The sequence below is a fragment of the Diabrotica virgifera genome, chromosome 9, assembly GCF_917563875.1.
Source record: "Diabrotica virgifera virgifera chromosome 9, PGI_DIABVI_V3a".
NCBI lineage: Eukaryota > Metazoa > Arthropoda > Insecta > Coleoptera > Chrysomelidae > Diabrotica > Diabrotica virgifera.
In genome coordinates, this window is record NC_065451.1 from 204435199 (window position 1) to 204456540 (window position 21342).

The 21342-nt window shown below is 32.2% G+C and overlaps 1 protein-coding gene across 7 annotated transcripts in view; it reads right to left on the reverse strand.

Moving 5' to 3' along the window:
- The window catches only part of LOC114329782 (zinc finger protein 227-like), a 52434-nt gene extending 39085 nt beyond the window's left edge, over positions 1-13349 (reverse strand). For 3 of the 7 annotated variants that reach the window (XM_050662463.1, XM_050662460.1, XM_050662459.1), the window contains exon 1: positions 12383-12868. In XM_050662463.1, the coding sequence (XP_050518420.1) occupies positions 12383-12605 (223 nt within the window). In that variant the 5' untranslated portion in view covers positions 12606-12868. The other 4 variants (XR_007700996.1, XM_050662461.1, XM_050662458.1 and 1 more) reach the window with 3 other exon arrangements.
- Between the last annotated feature and the right edge of the window lie 7993 nt (positions 13350-21342).

Below are 21342 nucleotides of genomic sequence, written 5' to 3' on the forward strand. Positions count from 1 at the left end.
ATAGTATCATGAGGTTTTTTCTTGGGTTTTCCTCGTGATTTACTATGGAATCACTAACACAAGAATTTTACTGTCACCATTGCATGTGGTTGTCTTTTTAAAGACAGATTACATGCTATGATTGATAATCTAATGAACTATCTTTCAATAAAGTCGTGCCAGGAACGCAACTCATGTCTGAGTGTCGTTACATTTCCGGCACAGGTAGAAAAATAATAAATGTTCTTTTTCCCTTTAATTATTATATAGTAGGTTCGCTAAACTCAGACACAACTGGCTAGTGATTTTAGTAATTTTTTTGTTTTTTGCCTAAATTAACAAAATTACTACAGTCCATTAATTTTACAGATTCCCAACTGTAAACAAACGCACGTGGAAGCTAAACAGGGCCGTACTGAGATGTAGGTATCATATGTTTTTTTTTTAAATATTTACTTTTGAAACTAATACCGTAAGAATTGCTTGAAATTTAATTGTGAACAAAATTTTATGTTCTTTTTAAGGGGAAAGGCGCAAAATATCGGCTGTCAAAATTTTTAATGTATTTTAAATTGTATTCATTTTTTTCGGTTCCTGAGAAAACTAATAAGTATTTTTGAAAAATTTAAACGCAGAATAAAATATTACCTTGTTACCGAGGGCCAAGAGTCCCTTAGAATAAATAAAAAGTTTTTTTGTGAAATATTTGCAATTAAAAATCACCCTAAATTTTTTTTTTATTTTCACACCTGTAACTTATTAAAATGAACTATAGAAGTTTTCAGGGACTTTCGGCCCTCAATAATAATGTAATCTTTCATTCTGCCTTTAAATTTTTCAAAAATATTTATTAGTTTTCTCAGGATCCGAAAAAAATTAATACATTTAAAACAGATTGAACATTTTGACAGGCGAAATTTTGCGCCTATTCTTCATTAACTGAGATATCCATAACAATGTGAACATTTTTAATAAAGTAGCATCATATTATAAGGTTTTCAAAATATAAAAACATATTACGAACTATTCAGAGTCTGAAAAGCTAGATGTGCTGCTGTCTTCATCTGGATTATTATTATCGGTTCAATATGGTTCTCTATGATGTTATCCAAGACGATGTTTCCGTAGACCTAATTTGCAAAACTCAGGCAATCATTATAACAACAATGGTAGTTTTGGAAATCGTAGAAATTTTTTCATGAGGAATCGAGGGAGAAACTGGAGACAATAGATCAATGTCATATTGTCTACCTCAATGCTCAAAGCTTGATTGCCCACAAAGATGAAATAACTGCTCAAATACTTAGTAAACAACCATATATCCTAGCTCTATCAGAAACAAGAACTACTGTTAACATGGATGATGATGAGATCAATGTACCTGGCTATTCCTGTGTTCGATGTGATGCCCCTAACCGCTATACAGGAGGAGTGATAATGTTTATAAGAAATGATACAATTTATGAAAATGGATGTATTTATTCCGAAGATAGTAATTGTTGGTGTGCTTTTATACATGTGAAAATTAATAGCATAAGTTTGTCGATCGGTTGTCTATATAGGTCACCTAATAGTAGTTTAGCAGCTTTCTTAAGTAAGTTGGAAGATATTATTGAAGAAAATATGACCATAAATAAAAAATGTATATTGGTAGGAGATTTTGACATAAATTATTTTAATAAAGATGAATTTTACTGTAAAAAACTAATAACTCTTATACAATCACTGGGGGTAGAACAGGTGATCAAGGAAAGTACAAGAATTTGTGAGAATTCGAGTACTCTTATTGATCTTGTCCTTACAAACACTAATAAGTTAGAATATAAAGTATTTTATACACCAAAGATCACTGATCACTTAATTATAGGTATTAGACTAGAGAATATTGACAGTGTAAATAGTAATAAGAAAAAAATTTTAACTAGGTGTTTAAGTGATCAGGCATTTTATGAATTAAATATTGAGCTTATAAACTGTGATTGGAATTACGACTCTACTGATATTAATGTGATATATAATGATTTATATGATAAATGTAAAGCTGTGATAGAAAATAAGTATCCTATAAGACAATAATAACCTGTAAGAATGAAAATGTTCCTTGGTATGATAATGATGTTAGGGCAAAGGCATTTGAGCGTGATAGGGCATATAAAAATTATGTAAACTATAGTAATGGTGGTAATAGTATAAATTTATGGAACGAATATAAGACGAAGAGAAATGTAATTGTAAATTTGCTAAAGCACAAAAAAGTTAAATATTATGAAAGTATGATTGATAACAATAGAAATGATTCAAAGGAAATGTGGAAATGCTTAAAGAAATTAATAAAAAATAAAGACCAATATATAAATTATAAACAAATTAACTTTGGAATGGATGAAAGTAGAGTGAATGCAAAGAATGAAAGGGAGGCTGCAGTTTGTTTAATACTTATTTTACAAAGAGTATTGAGGAGATAGTATCTAGCTTTACCAACTCTCATGAATGGTCTGATAATTGTTTACCTGCAGTTGAATGCTACATGAGTGAATTTCAGCCCTTAACAATATGTGAACTAAAACAAATAATATTTTCTTTAAAAACCTGCAAAAATTTAGATAATGTACTCAATTCACAATTTTTAAAGAAAACTTTTGAGACAACTGGCTATGCTCTTCTTAATTTTGTTAATTCTTCATTAAGGAGTGGAAGCTTTCCTAAAAACTTAAAAATTAGCTCTATTACACCTGTCCCAAAAACTCAAATTAAATCAGAAGTATCTTCATATCGACCAATCAATACACTGCCTTGTATAGAGAAGATACTTGAAAAAGCCGTTTACAACCAAATAATTGAATACTTTAATAAATATAATCTTTTTCTCGGCAGTCAGTCCGGATTTCGAAAGGGTCACTCATGTGAAACAGCAATACAACTTACCATCTCGAAGTGGAAACTAATTATTGATAACAATAAATTTGTAGTAGCTGTATTCTTAGACTTTAGAAGAGCTTTTGAAACTATAGACATAGATTTGTTAATTAAAAAATTGAGGTACTACGGTTTTAAACAAAATGTTATAAAATTGAAATTGAAATTCTTTATTGAAATAGAAATCCTACTAACAATATTTAAATATGAATTTGCTTAATTAAATGTAACATACAATATACAATACATGCAATATTATACAACACATACAGATTTATTAAAAATTATTTTTTTTATCTAGGTAAAATATATTATGTCTTTAGTAATTTTTTAAAAATTTGAACTGTCAGTGCATTCTTAACACTGGGGGGAAGATGGTTAAATTCATTCATACATTTGTAAAACAGGGATGTCATTGTGCTATGTTTATTAGTTTTTTGAATATCAAAATCTTCAATATTTCTCATGGTATATGAATGAACTTGACCCCTCAATGTAACATATTCATTAATAAAATGGTTTAACGAATATCTCAAAAAAAGAACTCATTATGTGCAGTTAGGCCAAAGTAAATCAACAGAACTACCTAATTGTTTTGGTGTACCACAAGGCAGTGTACTTGGAGCATTATTATTTATTATTTTCATCAATGATGTAAATTATGTTGAGGGTCTGGAATTTATTAGTCTTTTTGCAGATGACACATTAATTGTATGCAGTGGTGATGATATTGTGGAGGTTGTTAGAAGGATGCAGTGTTTGTTAAAAAGTATTGAGATATTTTTGGATGCTAACAAGTTAAAACTTAATGCGAGTAAAACAAAGTCAATGATAGTCTCTAGCTGATATAAATTAAATAATATAAGTATGGAAAATTTGAAACTAAAAGTTAATAAATAACTAAAAGTGAAACTAAAAGGCTGTATTTTCGTTTTGCAACGAAATTGAAAATGGTTATTCATTTTTGATTTACATTTACTCTGTGTGGAGTATGAAGGGAACCAGTCTCGTTGGAACTTTACCGCGCTGAGCAGATGGGACGTGAATTGTAAATTGTAGAATTCCCTCATCTTCCTTAGTCTCAGCATCCGTATGGCTTGCAAATTGTAGAAGCCTCGGAGGTGTAACCAGAGAAGGTTCCCATTGTTTTCATTCTGGTGGGATATGCTATATGCCATTAGAGTGAAAACTTAGTCTTTTGCTAGCAGTTGCCGCTAGGGCATCTATGCCATTTCGTTCGTTGCAATTCGGGACTGCACGCTGGGGTTTGTTTTGGTTGGATCAGGGAGAGCAGCATATGTGCCTCCTGATGAGAGACTAATAAGTTTCGAAACCGGTAGAGGTGCTTGCAGCACTCTCTGATTGGACTGGAATATGGTTCGGCTGTATTTTCGTTTTGCAACGAAATTGAAAATGGTTATTCATTTTTAAAAGTTAATAATCAAATGGGTCAATGAAATTAAATATCTTGGATTTATACTGGATAACACACTCTCTCTGAAACCTCATTTTCAATATATTTGCAAGAAAATATCTAAAAAATTATTTTTCTTTAACCTTTTAACTGCCAACGTTCCCATTTTGGGAACACCTATTAAAACATTTTTTTAGGATTGTTTATGCAATTATTTTTGTAAATCGCACTACATAATGTTTTGTAAAGGTAAGGGGCTTGCTAGTTTATCAAAAAATTTTACTTAGATTTGGGTTCATTTTCTTAAAAAAAAAGTAAAAAGCACAAAAATTCAATTTTTTGATTCGTTTTACGGTTTTTGTCATCAAGTCAGCAAAAATTATTCTATTGCTATTATTTTTTCAAGTAAGGTAGCCAATTGACTACCTTAGTAAATAGTTTATACTGCGCTTGAATTCTTTCATTACTTTTTGAAAAAAATTGTCGGAATTAGCCATGTCCCAAAATGGGAACGTTGGCATCATTGAGTACCTAATATACCCTAATAAATTATAATGTCGTTTCTGTTAGCTCGTAAATTTTCAAGGGCAATAACGATTAGTGCAATCGCCTATCAAGTGATAATAGGAATTTAGGAATAACAAACAGTCGATAGAGCTGTTCAAGAAGAACACATGTGTACGGGATGCTTTGGAAGATGTGGAATATTGTGGAAACCTCATTATCCTCTAACATTGATGTTGTAATACTTCCTCCCATTTCAGGAGACCGAGATATTGATAGTGACGAGGACACTCTTGAGGACCAGATTTTGGACGTGGTTGACATGCCAATAGAGGTTCCTGGAGAGGTAGAAATTCATGATGGTGATGCCGAATCAGATGACGATGAAGAATCAGTTGGAAGTCAAGCATCACAAAAATGGAGGAAATCTGAAAAAGTGGCAATCCAGCAAGAAGTCCAAGATCCACCTAAAGTAGGAGCCGAGCATATGGGTAAAACGGAGTTTGAAATATTCTCTTTGTTTTTTACTCCAGAAATTATTAGTTTTATACGTAATCAACGCGAAACTTACGCTCGAAGGGATCAAAATTTTCAAAATTTTACAGTTTCTGATGAAGATATTCGTCAGTTTATTGGCTTGCTCCTGATTAGCGGATATCATCATCTACTCGACGAAAATGACTACTGGTCAACGGCGGATGACATGCAGGCTCCAAACCTTGCAAAAACAATGACCTGTGAAAAATTCAGAATAATAAAAAGATATCTTCACGTTTGTGATAACTCTAATTTAGCTCACTCAAAAGTAGCTAAAATTTGACCACTTTTCGAAAAATTAATATTCAGCAGTTCGGAGTTTTTCATAAACATGTAAGCATTGATGAATCAATGGTTCCATATCATGGCCATCACTCAGCTAAAATTATGTTAGAAATTCTGCAAAATAAAAACAGCCATGTTGTATATTTCGATATTTTTTTTACCAGCTACTCCCTTCTGAAATCTTTATCAGAAATCGGTATACGGGCTTGTGGTACAGTTCGAGAAAATAGGATCAACAAATGTCCTTTAGTTTCATCCTCAACCATCAAAAAACAAGATCGAGGGACCTATGATTACAAATCAGATAGCGATGTTATTTGTGTCAAATGGAATGACAATTATCCTGTAATAGTCGCAAGTAATCACTTTCTAGTAACCCCTGTTCAAAATTCCACCAGAAGAGTGAAGTCTGAACATAAAAATATGTAACTCAACCAAATTTGATAAGACAATATAACATTGGAATGGGTGGGGTTGACCTTTTTGAACGTTTAGCTGCTTCTTATCGTCCCTGATTTAGATAAAAAAATGGTGGTGGAACTTGTTTGCTCATGGATTGAATTTGGCGGTTGTGCCAGCTTTTCGCTGTTTTCAACATGAGAATGCAAATATAACACACCTTGAGTTTCGCAGAAACGTTGCTCTAGCCCTTGTAAAAGCAGGTTCAGGTCAAAGAAAAAGAAAAGGCGGTCCATCTGCCCCTGTTCTAAGCGACATAAAATTTGACGGGATGAATCACATTCCCGAAGGCACCAACCAAGGGCGTTGTGTTGTGTACTATAAAAATACTAGACTTTTTTCAGTTAAGTATTTTATTTTTAGAAAATACATAATACCTTACATGCCAACGTTCCCAAAATGGGAACAACATGATAAAGACAAAATACAGCAGCAATATTTTTTTTTACTTCAAAATCTATTAAAATATGTCAAAATCAATAGACCTTTTACATATTATCTGTTTATTCCAAATATTTCGTATAGCCGCCATTAAAAGGTTAATAGAATTAGCAAAGATCTATCATTATTTTCAAGGATCACTGTATTTAGAAGTATAATTCAGCCCCATTTTGACTACTGTTCAAGTGTTTTATATTTAGGTGATAAAGGATCAATTCAATCATTGAAAATTTTGTATAACAGAGGTATGAGAACAATTCTTCGATGCAATCGCTACACACCAATTGAGATGATGTACTCTACTTTAGGTTGGTTTTCAGTTCAACAAAGGCACAGTATAAAGAGGGACAGTAGAACCACTCTCCGAAAAATTGGAAGTAAAGTCTGTAGTCGCGCAGGGCGACCGCGCAATGTTGGCAGTCGCTTTTGCCCCACTCTCGTATTGCTAGTCGCGTAGAAACGTACTGGTTTTAACAGGGAAAACCCGCATCCACCACTGGTGAATTACCAATTGCGTACTGCCGGTATTACTTCTTGAGATCAAAGCGCCGACAGAGGAGTGATTTTACTGTGGAACCTCTATATACTGTGACAAAGGCTTTACTACCTTACTATGGTTTTCATTTTTAAAATAAAAAAAGGAATGCTGCCTGCATATTTTAATGAATATGTTACATTGAGGGGTCAAGTTCATTCATATACCACGGGAAATATTGAAGATTTTGATATTCAAAAAACTAATAAACATAGCACAATGACATCCCTGTTTTACAAATGTATGAATGAATTTAACCATCTTCCCCCCAGTGTTAAGAATGCAGTGACAGTTCAAATTTTTAAAAAATTACTGAAGACATATTTTACCTGGATAAAAAAAATAATTTTTAATAAATCTGTATGTGTTGTATATTGCATGTATTGTATATTGTATATTACATTTAATTAAAAAAATTCATATTTAAATATTGTTAGTAGGATTTCTATTTCAATAAAGAATTTCAATTTCAATTTCCAACTTCCACATTTTGGACTCAACTTTTTGTTGAACATGTTGCACACATTTTTGCCATGTACTTGGGCTAACATTATCTATTGCATCATAGAAAATATTCTTCATGCCGGCAAATTTAAAGGTGGTGTTTTTGGCTGCTACATAATTTTTCACCTCTGCCCAGATGAGCTCAATCGGATTGAGCTCACAGTGATATGGAGCCAGCCTTAAAACTATTTTATTTTGGGTCTTTGCCATCTCATCAATAATATATTTGTTGTACTGACTCTTATGTTCCTTAACAATAGCTAAGAGTTGTACTTTTAACATAGAGTCATCAAAACCTATATTTTTTGATCTCAGCCACGCTTGGATATCAGCTTCTGTATATGGATAATCACATCTATATATGTAGAAAGAACTTTTTCTACTTATAAATATATATAATACAGATAAGACATAGCTTTTTTTTACTTTTTATAAGTTATGTTTTTGCTACGAATGTTTCTTTTTCGATAAAATATTTACTTTTTGGAATATTTGCGAAAAACTGTCTAAAAATGTGGTTATTTTGTTGAAAAATGAACATATTCACTCACAAATGAGGCGCTCAGAGCAACAGTGGCCTAACCCACATCCCACAATTTTACCAAAACGCTTCTATTACATTAAAGTTATGCATTACTTAATTATTTTCAAATGCAGATTGGCTCAAGCAACCATTGCTTGAGCTACTCTGCATCTGAAAACACTTAAATAAGGGATAAATTTAATGTAATAAAATCGTTTTGGTAAAATTGTGGGATGTGGGTTAGGCCACTGTTGCTCTGAGCGCCTCAAATAACTCGACAAATAAGTATTGACTTTGTGAAAAAAGTGAAAAACCGCTATAGAACAAAAGTTGCTTAGAATTAATCAATTTATCCATTTCCGGGCTTATTTTGAATGTGTATCTTTTTCCAGAACCAAAGCACACATCGGCACAGTATTACTTTTTTTCTTACATATTAGCTATATGTATGCCAAATTTCATGTCAATCTAAACTCTAAACGGTTCTTTAAAATTTGAAGGTTTTGTAACATTTTACTGTGAGTGAATGGACTATTATGAAACTGCATTTTGTATACTTTTTCATGTCCAGAAGAGGAAATGAAACATCAATACAGTGGTACCTCGACATACGAGGGTAATTCGTTCCGTAACCTTGCTCGTATGTCAAAGCAATTTTCCCCATTGAAATTAACTGAAATGTCATTAATCCGTTCCAGTCCCAAAAAAATCACTTTAATTGTATTTGTTAAGTATTTTTAAATAAGAAAATTTTTTTTACAAGAAGAAACATTTATTTATAAATACCAAAAAATACATACATATTCTGTAAAAACATAAGAAAAAGTGAAGTGCTTACGGAAGAGCTTAATTTCCGTCAGTGGTCTTTGCTTTTTTCGTCACACTTTGCTCATTTTCATCTGCAGCTCATTTAAAAAAACAGTCCAAAGAGGTTTGTTTCTTCCTCCCTTTCACAAATCTCTCGTGCCTTCTCACATAATATGATGCTTTGTGTTAATGTTCCTCCTTGAAGCTGCTTCTCTGTCACCCACACCATCATTAGTTTCTCCATCTTTTCATGGAGAGAGGTCCTGAGCTTGGAAATTATTTGTAACGCCCTTAGCTGGCATTATACCCTTGATCACCTCCTTCAAGTTAGAAGTAGGTAGTCAAAAAGAGGCATGAATTTTAATAAAAAGCGGTTGCTTGTATCTCAAATTTTGCTCTCATCTCAAAGCAAAACATCGCTCGTTTGGCGGCTCGTATCTCAAAACACTCGTATATTAGGGCGCTCGTTTATCGAGGTACCACTGTAAATTAAAATATAAGTTTCTCTTACCTTTATAAAAGTGATTACCACAAGCTACTTTTGATTAATACATACTTTGTTTATGGATACTAAAAGTTCACTACACAGACTACACACTATAAAACTTATAACTATAACTATAACTAACTAGAAAAAACTATAAAACACGACCAGTCTTAATAGTCCTGTCGCCAGGGGGGGTACAACGGCCTCGTTAATTCAGATGGACTTACTCAAGTTTTTTTTATGTATTTTGACCCGTAGAACACGAATTTTTTGGGTAACAGTTGATCCGGATGTCGATAAGATTGTTATAGACCAAGAACTTGAGGAATCAAATAACAGCGATTTTTGGCAAAACAAAACAATATTTTGTATTTTTTGGGCCATTTTAAGTAAAAAATATTTCTACAAGTTTTTTCGTAGGATGCACAGTTTTCGAGATAAACGCGGTTGAACTTTAAAAAAATCGAAAAATTGCAATTTTTGAACCCGAATAACTTTTGATTAAAAAATAAAATAGCAAGTCTGCTTACCGCATTTGAAAGTTTAAGTCAAATTATATCGGTTTTGATTATTTGCATTGGTAAAAATTTATTTTTTTATTGTTTAACAAAGCTATAAACACGTACGGTTTCCCGTGCTTTTACATGCGTTTTAACGCATGTAACGTAGAAATAGTCTTGATTGCACTAGTACCTATTCTACCTATTCGTTCGATTTTAAATGAGAAATCATAGAAACATCACTCACGCACTAGTTGTTTGTAGCTTTGTTTAACAATAACACAATAAATTTTTAGCAATGCAAATAATCAAAACCGACATAATATGACTTGAACTTTCAAAGGCGCTAAGCAGAATTGCTATTTTATTTTTTAATCAAAAGTTATTCGGGTTTAAAAATTGCAGTTTTTCGATTTTTTGAAAGTTCAACCGCGTTTATCTCGAAAACTGTGCATCCTACTAAAAAACTTGTAGAAATATTTTTTGCTTAAAATGACCCAAAAAATACAAAATATTGTTTTGTTTTGCCAAAAATCGCTGTTATTTGATTCCTCAAGTTCTTGGTCTATAACAATCTTATCGACATCCGGATCAACTGTTACCCAAAAAATTCGTGTTCTACGGGTCAAAATACATAAAAAAAACTTGGTTAAGTCCATCTGAATTAACGAGGCCGTTGTACCCCCCCTGGCGACAGGACTATAATTAATAACTCAACAATAACTACTGTAAAGTACATAAATATAACACAAAATAATATAATAAATTAGATTCAATACCCTCTTGACGAATGAGCGGGCAAATAGTAACACATGCGTTTGTTTATAGTTGGGAATTTGCTATGTGAATGTGGTTTAAGTATTTTTAACCAAAACGTTTCAATAATTTCATCAACAAAAAGTAAATTTGTATTGCAAAACGGAAACTATTTCATGTTAATTTGTCAACATTGCTTTCATACAACTAGAGAACGCAATTAAATATACCTACAACACATTGTAACATCACCTCATAGTATTTTTTAATACCAACTTTGACAAAAATACTATGTAATTTGATACAAAAAGAATATAAAAAACAATGTTATTTTTAACTGAAACTCTTGTTATCCGAAAAGGCTTCCCCCAATTGTTTCGGTTAATGAGGGATCTACTGAAATATGATTAAGATAGGCTTTTCTGTAATGATTTGTTGGCAAGTATACACATTCTTGACCCTACAAGTGTTGGTCCTATGGGACCAACTTGGTCGTGGGAATGTGTTAAACATTTAAAATCAAATACAAACATTTGTACAGGGTGTAACAAAAATTCAGGTCATAAATTAAACCACATATTCTGGGACCAAAAATAGTTCGATTGAACCTAACTTACCTTAGTACAAATATGCCTACAAAAAAAGTTATAGCCCTTTGAAGTTACAAAATGAAAATTGATTTTTTCCAATATATGGAAAACTATTATAGATTTTTTTTATCGAAAATGGTCATGTGACATTCTTATGGCAGGAACATCTTAAAAAGAAATTATAGTAAAATTTGTGATCCCCATAAAAAATTTATGGGGGTTTTGTTCCATTAAACCCCCCCCCCCAAACTTTTATGTATGCTCCAATTAAATTATTGTTGTGGTACCATTAGTTAAACACAATGTTTTTAAAACTTTTGTGCCTCTTAGTTTTTTTTTTGATAAACCAGTTTTAATCGAGTTGCAGCTTCTTTTTTAATAGATTTACATAAAAATTTTATGGGGGTTTTGTGCCTTTAAGTCCCCCAAATGTTTGTGTACGTTCCAATTAAACTATTATTGCGGTACCATTAGTTAAACACAATATTTTTAAAACTTTTTGCCTCTTAGTCTTTTTTCGATAAGACACCTCTTATGGAGATATGGCTTCTTTTCTAATATAGTTCAAAATACAAAATACAGGTCTCTTGTCAGTATACAAATATGTGGTGGATTTGACAAATATTCAAAATATCTCGATAAAAACTAGCTTTTCGAAAAAGTACTAAGAGAAAAAAGTTTTAAAAATATTGTGTTTAGGTAATGGTGCCACAGAAATAATTTAATTGGAACATACGCAAAAGTTTGGGGGGTTCAAGGGAACAAAACCCCCATAAAATTTTTATGAGGTTCACAAATTTCACTATAGTTTCTTTTTAAGATGTTCCTGCCATAAGAATACCACATGTCCATTTTCATTTAAAAATCTGTAATAGTTTTCGATATATCGGAAAAAATCAATTTTCATTTTGTAACTTCAAAGGGCTGTAACTTTTTTATGAGCACACTTGTACTAAGGTAAGTTAGGTTTAATCGAACTATTTTTGGTCCCAGAATATGTGATTTAATTTATGACCTGTATTTTTGTTACACCCTGTATATGTAGCTCCAACCCAACCCAACTTCTAAGCATATAATGAACTTCCCCAACATAATAATTAAGCTGTTATCATGTTTTTGTAATATTAATTATTATTTATACTTACTTTTTTCATTTGCTGTTTGCTTCTCTTCAAATGGTGTAAATTTATGTTCATCTTGTTCTGCTTCAGTTTTTAAGACTACCACATAATCCTCGTATACACTTTCAGTCTTAGGTTCTTCTTTAACTTCAATTTTGAAGACATCCAAAAGACCATCATCATAGGTTTCATTATCTGTTTCTGTTTTACAAGTTTGCTCACTACTAGCTTCTTGTTTCACTTCCATTTTATTTGTCAATTATTTCAGTTTTATGTTTACACAAATAAAATCACTTTGTAAATAAATTTTTAAAAACTCCAGAACGGTCTTTTGCTAGCACTTCAGATATAGATTATAACGTTATTAGGTATAATCAAATACTATTGACTGTCCATAGTATTTGTTATTATAGTACAAGCACAGAATAACTAACCATATGTATGGTTAGTTATACCATAGTTAACCATATGTATGGTTAGTTATTCTGTGGTACAAGTACAAAGTAAAAGTAAAAGTCTACAAAAATACAAATGCAAAGTAGCCAAAAGTAGCGTCCTCGTCACAAACCATTCATAAGGCTTTTCTTTCATTCACACATAGTTGCCAGGTCAAAAAACTAAAAATCACCAGACAATTGCTTAAAAAGTTGCCAGATTTTGCTCAAAATCACCAGATTGTTATGAGTATGCGCAGTAACGAAAAATGTGTTGCTGCGCAGAATTTTGCGCATGCGCATACCCGTAACCATTCGAGAACGGTAATGTGAAGGGTTGGAACAAACCTAATAAAACAATAATTAAAATACAAATGAAACGATTTTTTTTTTGTAAAATATAATGTAAAATGTAGGTGTTCATTTTTATAAAAGGTACTGATAATCCCGACAATGTAGATTATTTAAAACTTAACGTTTTATGTCTTAAACTTGGCCTGACAGACGACCCTCGTCGAGCGGGGTGTTATACAAAATTGTTTTGTTGGAAACCTAGTAATTTTGATCATGCTAATAAATTTTTAATACAAATTAAAATTGAAAAAATAGTTCCTAAGAACCTTTGAGATTTTAGTTTAGATGACCAAACCAACACAAAACGTGACAAAACTACAAAATATGAAGAACAGTAATCACTTAAAACTCTACAGCTGACACAAGAAAGATAAAACTGATAAATTGAAAATTGATATGTTGATATTAACTGAACTGGTTTGTTTATAAAACCAAGACATAAATTATTCGAAGTGCATGAACACTTGTAAGAGTAGCGTAAATTTCGGTGGATCCCCAGTTGAGCACCACAGAGGCGGATCATTTTATATTACAAAATTAGACTTTTTGTATTATATGAATATTAGGCAATTCTTAATAACGAATAAAAAACATATAATCGTACTTTTTAAATAAAAAAATATAATATAGATAAGGTCAAAAAATCACCAGATATTAAGCTTTTTAAAAAAGTTTTCACCATATCACCAAATGGGTTAGAAAATCACCAAATCTGGTGAATTTTCACCAGACCTGGCAACCTTGCATTCACAGTCATTTGTTTCAACGAGCTTCGATCCGGCCATGAGCCGATGGGTAGAGGGGATTTGACAGCTTTCGCCAGCGCTGTTAGTGGCAGTTTTGTGCATTTATCTGATAAATTTAAATGGCGCGCCATGGGTAGAGGAGAGGGGATTTGACGGTTTTCGCTAAGGTTTTCGCCACAGCTGTTAGTGCAGCGTTGCCACATTTAGTAGATTTCTACTTTTTTGGTAGATTTTTGATATTTTTTTAAAAATTCTAGTAGGCAATATTTTTAAGTAGATTTTTGGTATATTTCAACATTTTCTTATGACTAAAATAAAATTTGCTTTTTAATAGTATTTACCCCATTTCTAAATTAATTTTTAGACATTTTGTTACAATTTCCCAATACCGAAAATAAGATTCAGGGGTGGGATTCTGTGTACAATCGCTAAAAGCAGCTTTACATCAAGGCTATGCAAGTCTCATGCTATGCAAGTCCGTCTTGCATGGCATATCTCTTGCCTAGCCTGACCTTTTTACATCGGAGCTATTTCTGTGCAATTTTAGATACCACTTTCATTGTTGCCAATAGAAGAAATATATCAAAATATTAACTTTCAGTCCATAATTAAATATATTCAAATATAAATCACAAATTATTACATCCAATAAATACCATTTAAACTTACACAATAAGGTTAAGTTTTTTTCTAAACTATAAATTTTGTCATATTGGCAACATGAATTTTGACAGGACTTGCATCAAAATAGCATGAAAAATAGAACATGTTTTAATTTTTCGTCTAGCACAGGAATTGCATGGAAATACCGCGTGGGCATGCGCAGTAGCGTGATCTGTCTTGCATGGTTCTTGCCTAGCATGAAAATAGCATAATGTAAAACTGTCTTAACACCGCCGACCGCTTTCTATCAATGTCAATATATTTGAATTTTTAGTTTTAATTCAAATATTTTCTTGTTTTACAAGTGTCGCTTCCACGGTTCTTAGACATTACTACGGTTGCCTAGATCGACTAACCAATGAACATTAAGGGTGCTATTACGTCACGAGAGTGTACTGTCATTTGAATCATATGATTTTTTTCGAATCCTGAGAAAACCAAGTATTTTAGAAAAATTTAAACGCAGGATCAAAGATCACATTATTACCGAGGGCGGAAAGCCCCTTAGAATAAACAAGCAGTTTCTATTGAATGAAATATTTGAAATTAAATATCACACTTCTCTTTTATTTTCAGCCCTGTAACTTATTAAAATAAACATTATAGAAGTTTTCAGGGACTTTCGGCCCTCGGTAATAATGTAGTCTTTCATTCTGAGTTAAAATTTTTCAAAAATATTTATTAGTTTTCTCAGGATTCGAAAAAAATGAATACAATTAAAACATATTGAGAATTTTGACATGCGTCAAAATTTTGCATTAACTCAATGTAAAATTCTAAACTGTTGAATTCCAGCTTCCTTAATTATTTTACATCAAAAGACATTAGAAACTATTTGTAGAGGATTGCAATCTGTATTGAAAACAACTGTTAAAATTGGTCTACGTAATTAAACATATTCCAAAATTTTGTAAAAATATAATACATTTTAGTTTTCAGCCCAAACTTAGGCCACACACAATGCAATAATGTTCACATTTTTGAACTGTCAATATTTTTATTTTATCATCTATTGTTTAAAAACAATACAGTTGATAAGATACCCTCAGTTGCGGAGAAAGTATTAATAATAAAGATTTTTTATTCAGTCAATGGTGTGAGCACTGTCAGTTAAATAGTAACGTGTGGATTAACTTTTACACGCATACCTATTGTAGCAAATGTATCATATTTTTCAAAATTTTGGAATGCATTTAAATCGTAAAACAATTTTAACTTTTGATTTTAATACAGATTTTAATTCTCTACAAGTATTCTCTCATGACTTTTGATGTAAAATAATTAGGGAAGCAAGAATTCAACAATTTAGAATTTTACATTGGAGTTTCCTATGGCCCTTTTTACGATTCACCACCCGGTATAAGATAAAAGTGTACTATTTGTCTTATTATTTCATAATAACACAAATAATACACATATATACACAATAACACACATTCAATGATCGAAAATCGTTTAAAAATATGGGAATGTGTACTCTTGTGACGTAAAAGTCAAAAATATAAGTCTCCCCACCACCGTCGGACAAGGCAACCGTAATAAAGTCTAATAACCGTGTGTCACTTCAGCATCAACTAGCAAAACTAGAAAATAATTCAATTAAAGCTAAAAATTCAAATATTTTCACGACAATTGACATCGATAGAAAGCGAAGTGTAGAATATCTACAGTGCACGGAATCTAGCCCCAGGACGTAGATGATGAATATTAAACAGAAATGAAACTGGATTCTGGTGTAACAGACTTGCAGATTTCAAGTAGCAGTGCAATCAGTACCTATTTCAGGTGTTATTGAAGAGTTCTGGTATTCGGGTGGTCGGTGAGCCTGTTAGAAGCTAACGATGGAAAACTAAAATATCTAATTATAATATATGTAACTTTGCAAAACAACAAATGTTGTGTTTGCGTGTTTCTAATGTAAAATGCGAAATAATTGTTTGAATAATGTGATCCAGATATGCAGATGTTAAAATCAGTGGATGACAAAATATTATATACAAATATTAAATATGAAACTGATAAAAATTAATTATAGTTGGTCATTTTGTTCCCCAGTTAAAATATAAAAAAGTTTGGTTTTTGTTTACAAACAGTCATATTAATTTCTAGTTAAACTCCCTCTGTGGCTCAGTGGTAAGAGCGCCTACCTTTGGATCGAAAAGTCCGAATGGTCGTGAGTTTGAATCTCACCAGGGTAGAGAATTTTTCGTTTATTATAAATTAATAAATGAAAATAGTTTCTATCCTTGTGGGATCGGTACCCACCGGAGGGACCGCAGACGTTCGGATACAATTAGCGTCTCTGCAAAGACAATGACATCGACTTTGCAAAGTAACAAGACACTTACTCAACACACACACTACTACACATAAAGTCTACACTACATGATTTATCACGTGATTTATCATATGATTTTGCCCATGACGAGCAGCATGACAATGCTTATGGCAAAATCATATGACAAATCACACAGTGTAAACATGTAAATTTTATTCCATGACCAAATCATATGACAAATCACATGATAAACCATGTAATGTAAAGTCGACTTAACACTAGCTACCTAATTGGTAAAATCCACTGTACCATCATCATGCCAATGCCCATTAGTTGTCGAGGCATTAGCTAAATAAAAAAAATTTCTAGTTAGTCAGCTGTTATTTTTATTATAAAAAGTCATAAATTATATACAAATATATTAATAAAGTTTTATAGTATATTTTAGTTTTTGATAAGTAGATTTTAGTAAGCTAATTTACAGTAGATTTTCTAAATAAAATGTGGCAACGCTGTGTTAGTGGCAGTTGGCAGTTTTGTTTTGTGCATTTGATAAACTTCACAAACTGAAATGGCGGGTAATATGGATTTTTCAAAAAAGAAAACAAGATATTGCAGCTGTTGTATTGATTCATGTAAAAATATTGAATATAACAGTACTGGATGCAGTTATTATATTCGGAAACATTGCGTACATGTCCTGTATCAACTAAATCCTTTCCTTTTTTGGTGTTGCTGATTGAAATTGGATATCATGGGAAGTAAGACTGAATCCAGTATAATGTTTAATATCCATTTTGATAGAATTCAAACAAATTACAATTCATACAAATTACAAATTTTAATAAGCAAAGCAGTAAGCACACAAAAATAAACAGAGGTAACCTTTAAAATGTTAAATAATTCATATAAACTTATTCTTTTTCTCAATGGTCTCTTGCGTAAGCAGTCATCCAGTCTCACGAACTTATATATTAAATATTAAAATTATAATAAATAAAATAAAAAACCTAATTAATTTTACTATTAATTCTGTGTATTCGTTTAGTAATCAGGTTACAATAATATTTCAGTTCATAATTTGTGTCTTTCTAGATAAGTATCTATTTTTCTCGTTTTGTATATTTCACATACATAAATTTTATCAGAAAAGTATGTTTCAAACCGCGAGATAGCGCTACCGTCGAAACTCACAGAAGCTCGAAACAAAGGACAATCATTGATGGTTTGTAGTTTGTGGTGATTGTGGTCCTCGTGGCATAGACGCATACGACATATGACATGGCATAGCCACCTTTACAAGCCATGAAGAGAAAAGGCAACGTCGCAATTGATGACGTCAGTAGTCTGACTTTCGGACTACCGCTTTCGAAACCACGATTTTAAATTACAAATTCAAGTAAAATTTATCGTATTTTTTGAGTCGAACAGGAAAATATATTAACTAGAAGCTTTTACAAAATCAAATTAAAAGTAATTGCTTGTAAGTAACGTCTATTATACAAAAAAAGAAACAATGACAAGAAAACGTGTAAAATACTTTATTTTAAATAAATAATATCTTATTTTAAATTATATGCAAAATATCGCTAGAAATAACTATAAAAACAATTGCTGACAATGTTTGATGTGTATTGTTGGGGTTTAGAGTAGATTTTTTGTTAGAGGGTCTTTTTTGTTATCGCCTTTATAGTTATTTTTCTTTTTATACTTTTTTGAAGGTTCATTACTTTGATGGCTGCTATATGCAATCCTTGGTAGAAGAATAATATTTCAAATTAATTTTGACACATTTGAACATGTTTTGAACTATTTTTAAAATGACCTATTTTTTACATAATTTTTACACTTTTGTTTTGAACGTCAACATATGTTATGAATACGAAAATGGTTTTTGAAATATTAGTAATATCATAGTAATTATTTATATTAACAGAAAAATTTTATAGTTATTTATGATATAAGTGTTAAAAGTACACGTTTAAGGCATGCATGTGAAAGTTTGCAGAATGAGCGATAGCGAGTTCTGCAATTCACATGAGTGCCTTAAAAATGTACTTTTTAACACGCATATCATACAATATTTTTTCTACAAACGTAATTACAGGACAATATCTACAAAAACTTTTACTTGAACTTGACTGACATTCCATTTTTATTGGCAACCCATTAATTATAATAGACTAGTAAAATAGAAAAACAATATTATTTCTATTAAAAACAATATTATTGTATGTACCAATAATTTGATAACCAAACTACTTGTGAGATTTAAAATTACAAATAGTTTTCGCGCACGCGCTCCTGTGCCGGGACGACCGCTGAGGAATTCTAGGTATCCGCAAGTGACATAGACCCAATAGACCCATAGACTATAGACCATAGACAATAGACGACATACGTCATGCCCCAGTGTGTTTTTCGGACTGTTTGCTTTGGCGGCCACTTTTTCGTTGTTCAACAATACACATTCACTACAAACCCTGAAGAGGACAAAATCCTAAACGGGGATACTCATTGATAGCATTTCCACATATTAGCATTTATTCTATACACGCAAATCAAACAATGATATGATGACGACATACGCATTCGACCATAATCATCATTGACATTTGACGACTGTAATCCGATATACGTAATAATTCTGAACTTTAAGGCGGCGCCAGATATGCGGTATTTGGCAAATACCGAACAAATGCTTGCCTGTAATCCGATATACGTAATAATTCTGAACTTTAAGGCGGCGCCAGATATGCGGTATTTGGCAAATACCGAACAAATGCTTGCTATTTGCCTATTAGTATGGAGGGGTTGCTTGCTATTTGGCATTGACCAATTTTAGTGCGTGTCGAATATTTGTTGTGTTCCCGCACGTTGTCAGTCTTTTGAACACTTCAAAGTAGGTAAACAAATATTCGTCGTTGGAACATTTTAACATTCTCAGTTAGTTTTACCTCGATGCCATTATTTGATGAAAAGTTGTTGTTTTTAGAATTGTTTGACTCTATTTTTTTGGTACTTTGTACTTTTAAGTGCGTTGTTTTCTACATTATATTGCCTACATATCTTTTTTTTTTTTTTTTTTTTTATTTAAATTTATTTTGCAATCTGTTGAGTGTCAACAATAAACAAAAGTAATTACATTGACTAAGGACAAGAAAGATTTTACCCACTGGCAAAATCAAAGTACAATTTTTATAAAGTTCTGTACAAAATAATTACATTTCATAACTACTAACTCATTAGTTTAAAAGTTTACTCTAAATGGTAAGTCCAATGGTTTGAACCTCTTTAACCTACGCTGTTCTTGGGAATTGTCTAGGAGGTTAAGTGCAAACTGGTTTTCATGATCCTCCAACTTGGCAATGTAAGCAGCGCTACGTTTTGTGATGACTTCTTGTACCGTATCAGTTTTAAGGTCTCGATGAATAATACTGGCTGTTCCCCATAGTTCCAACCCATATGTCCAGATTGGCATAAGTATTGCCTTATAGAGCAGCAATTTATTATCCAGAGATAGTCTTGATGAACGGCCCATTAACCAATACATATTTCTGAATTGGAGACCTAGTTGCTTTCTCTTGGTCCAGATATGTTTCCTCCATGTGAGACTTCTGTCCAAATGAATACCAAGATATTTTACCTCGTTGGCTGATGGTAATTGGTGATTGTTTAAAGTTACAGGGGGACAAGTTCCTCTTCGTGTTGTAAATGTAACTTGAATAGATTTTCCTTCATTCACTTTAATTTTCCATTCCAAAAACCAAATTTGTACTCTGTCTAGATACGCTTGAAGGATATGCGAGGCATAAATAGGGTCTGTGTGTGAGGCTAGGATTGCAGTATCGTCGGCAAATGTTCCTAGCATCATTTCTTCTGTAAGTGGTCTCTCCTCTAGTGGTTCCTGAAGAGGCGGAGGTATATCTGCGGTAAACAAGAGATACAAGGTAGGTCCCAGCACGCTACCCTGTGGTACGCCAGCTTTGATAGAATAGAGTTTGGAAATTGCATCTTGGTATTTAATAAAGTAACACCTACCTGACAAATATGACTCAAGAAGAATGTAAAAGCTGTGCGGTAATGTCTTTTTTAGCTTGTATAGGAGGCCTTCATGCCATACCTTGTCAAATGCCTGCCTAACGTCAAGAAATGCCGCTGAACAGTACCTTTTGGCCTCAAAATCAGCATTTATATGTTTTACCACTCTGTGAACTTGTTGGATTGTTGAGTGATGGGATCGAAATCCAAACTGGTGGTCTGGAATTAGATTTTTGATCCAGGGTTCGAGTTTTTTTACTAATAGTTTTTCGAAAACTTTAGACGTGATTGGCAAGAGGCTGATTGGCCTGTACGATGTAGTTTCTTCTTGAGGTTTCCCCGGTTTTAGAATGGTTATTATCTGAGACACTTTCCATTGATCAGGAAAGTAACCTAAGTTTAATATGGCATTGAATATAAACGTTATAAGTTTTATGCATTTGATAGGTAATTCTTTCAATACTTTTC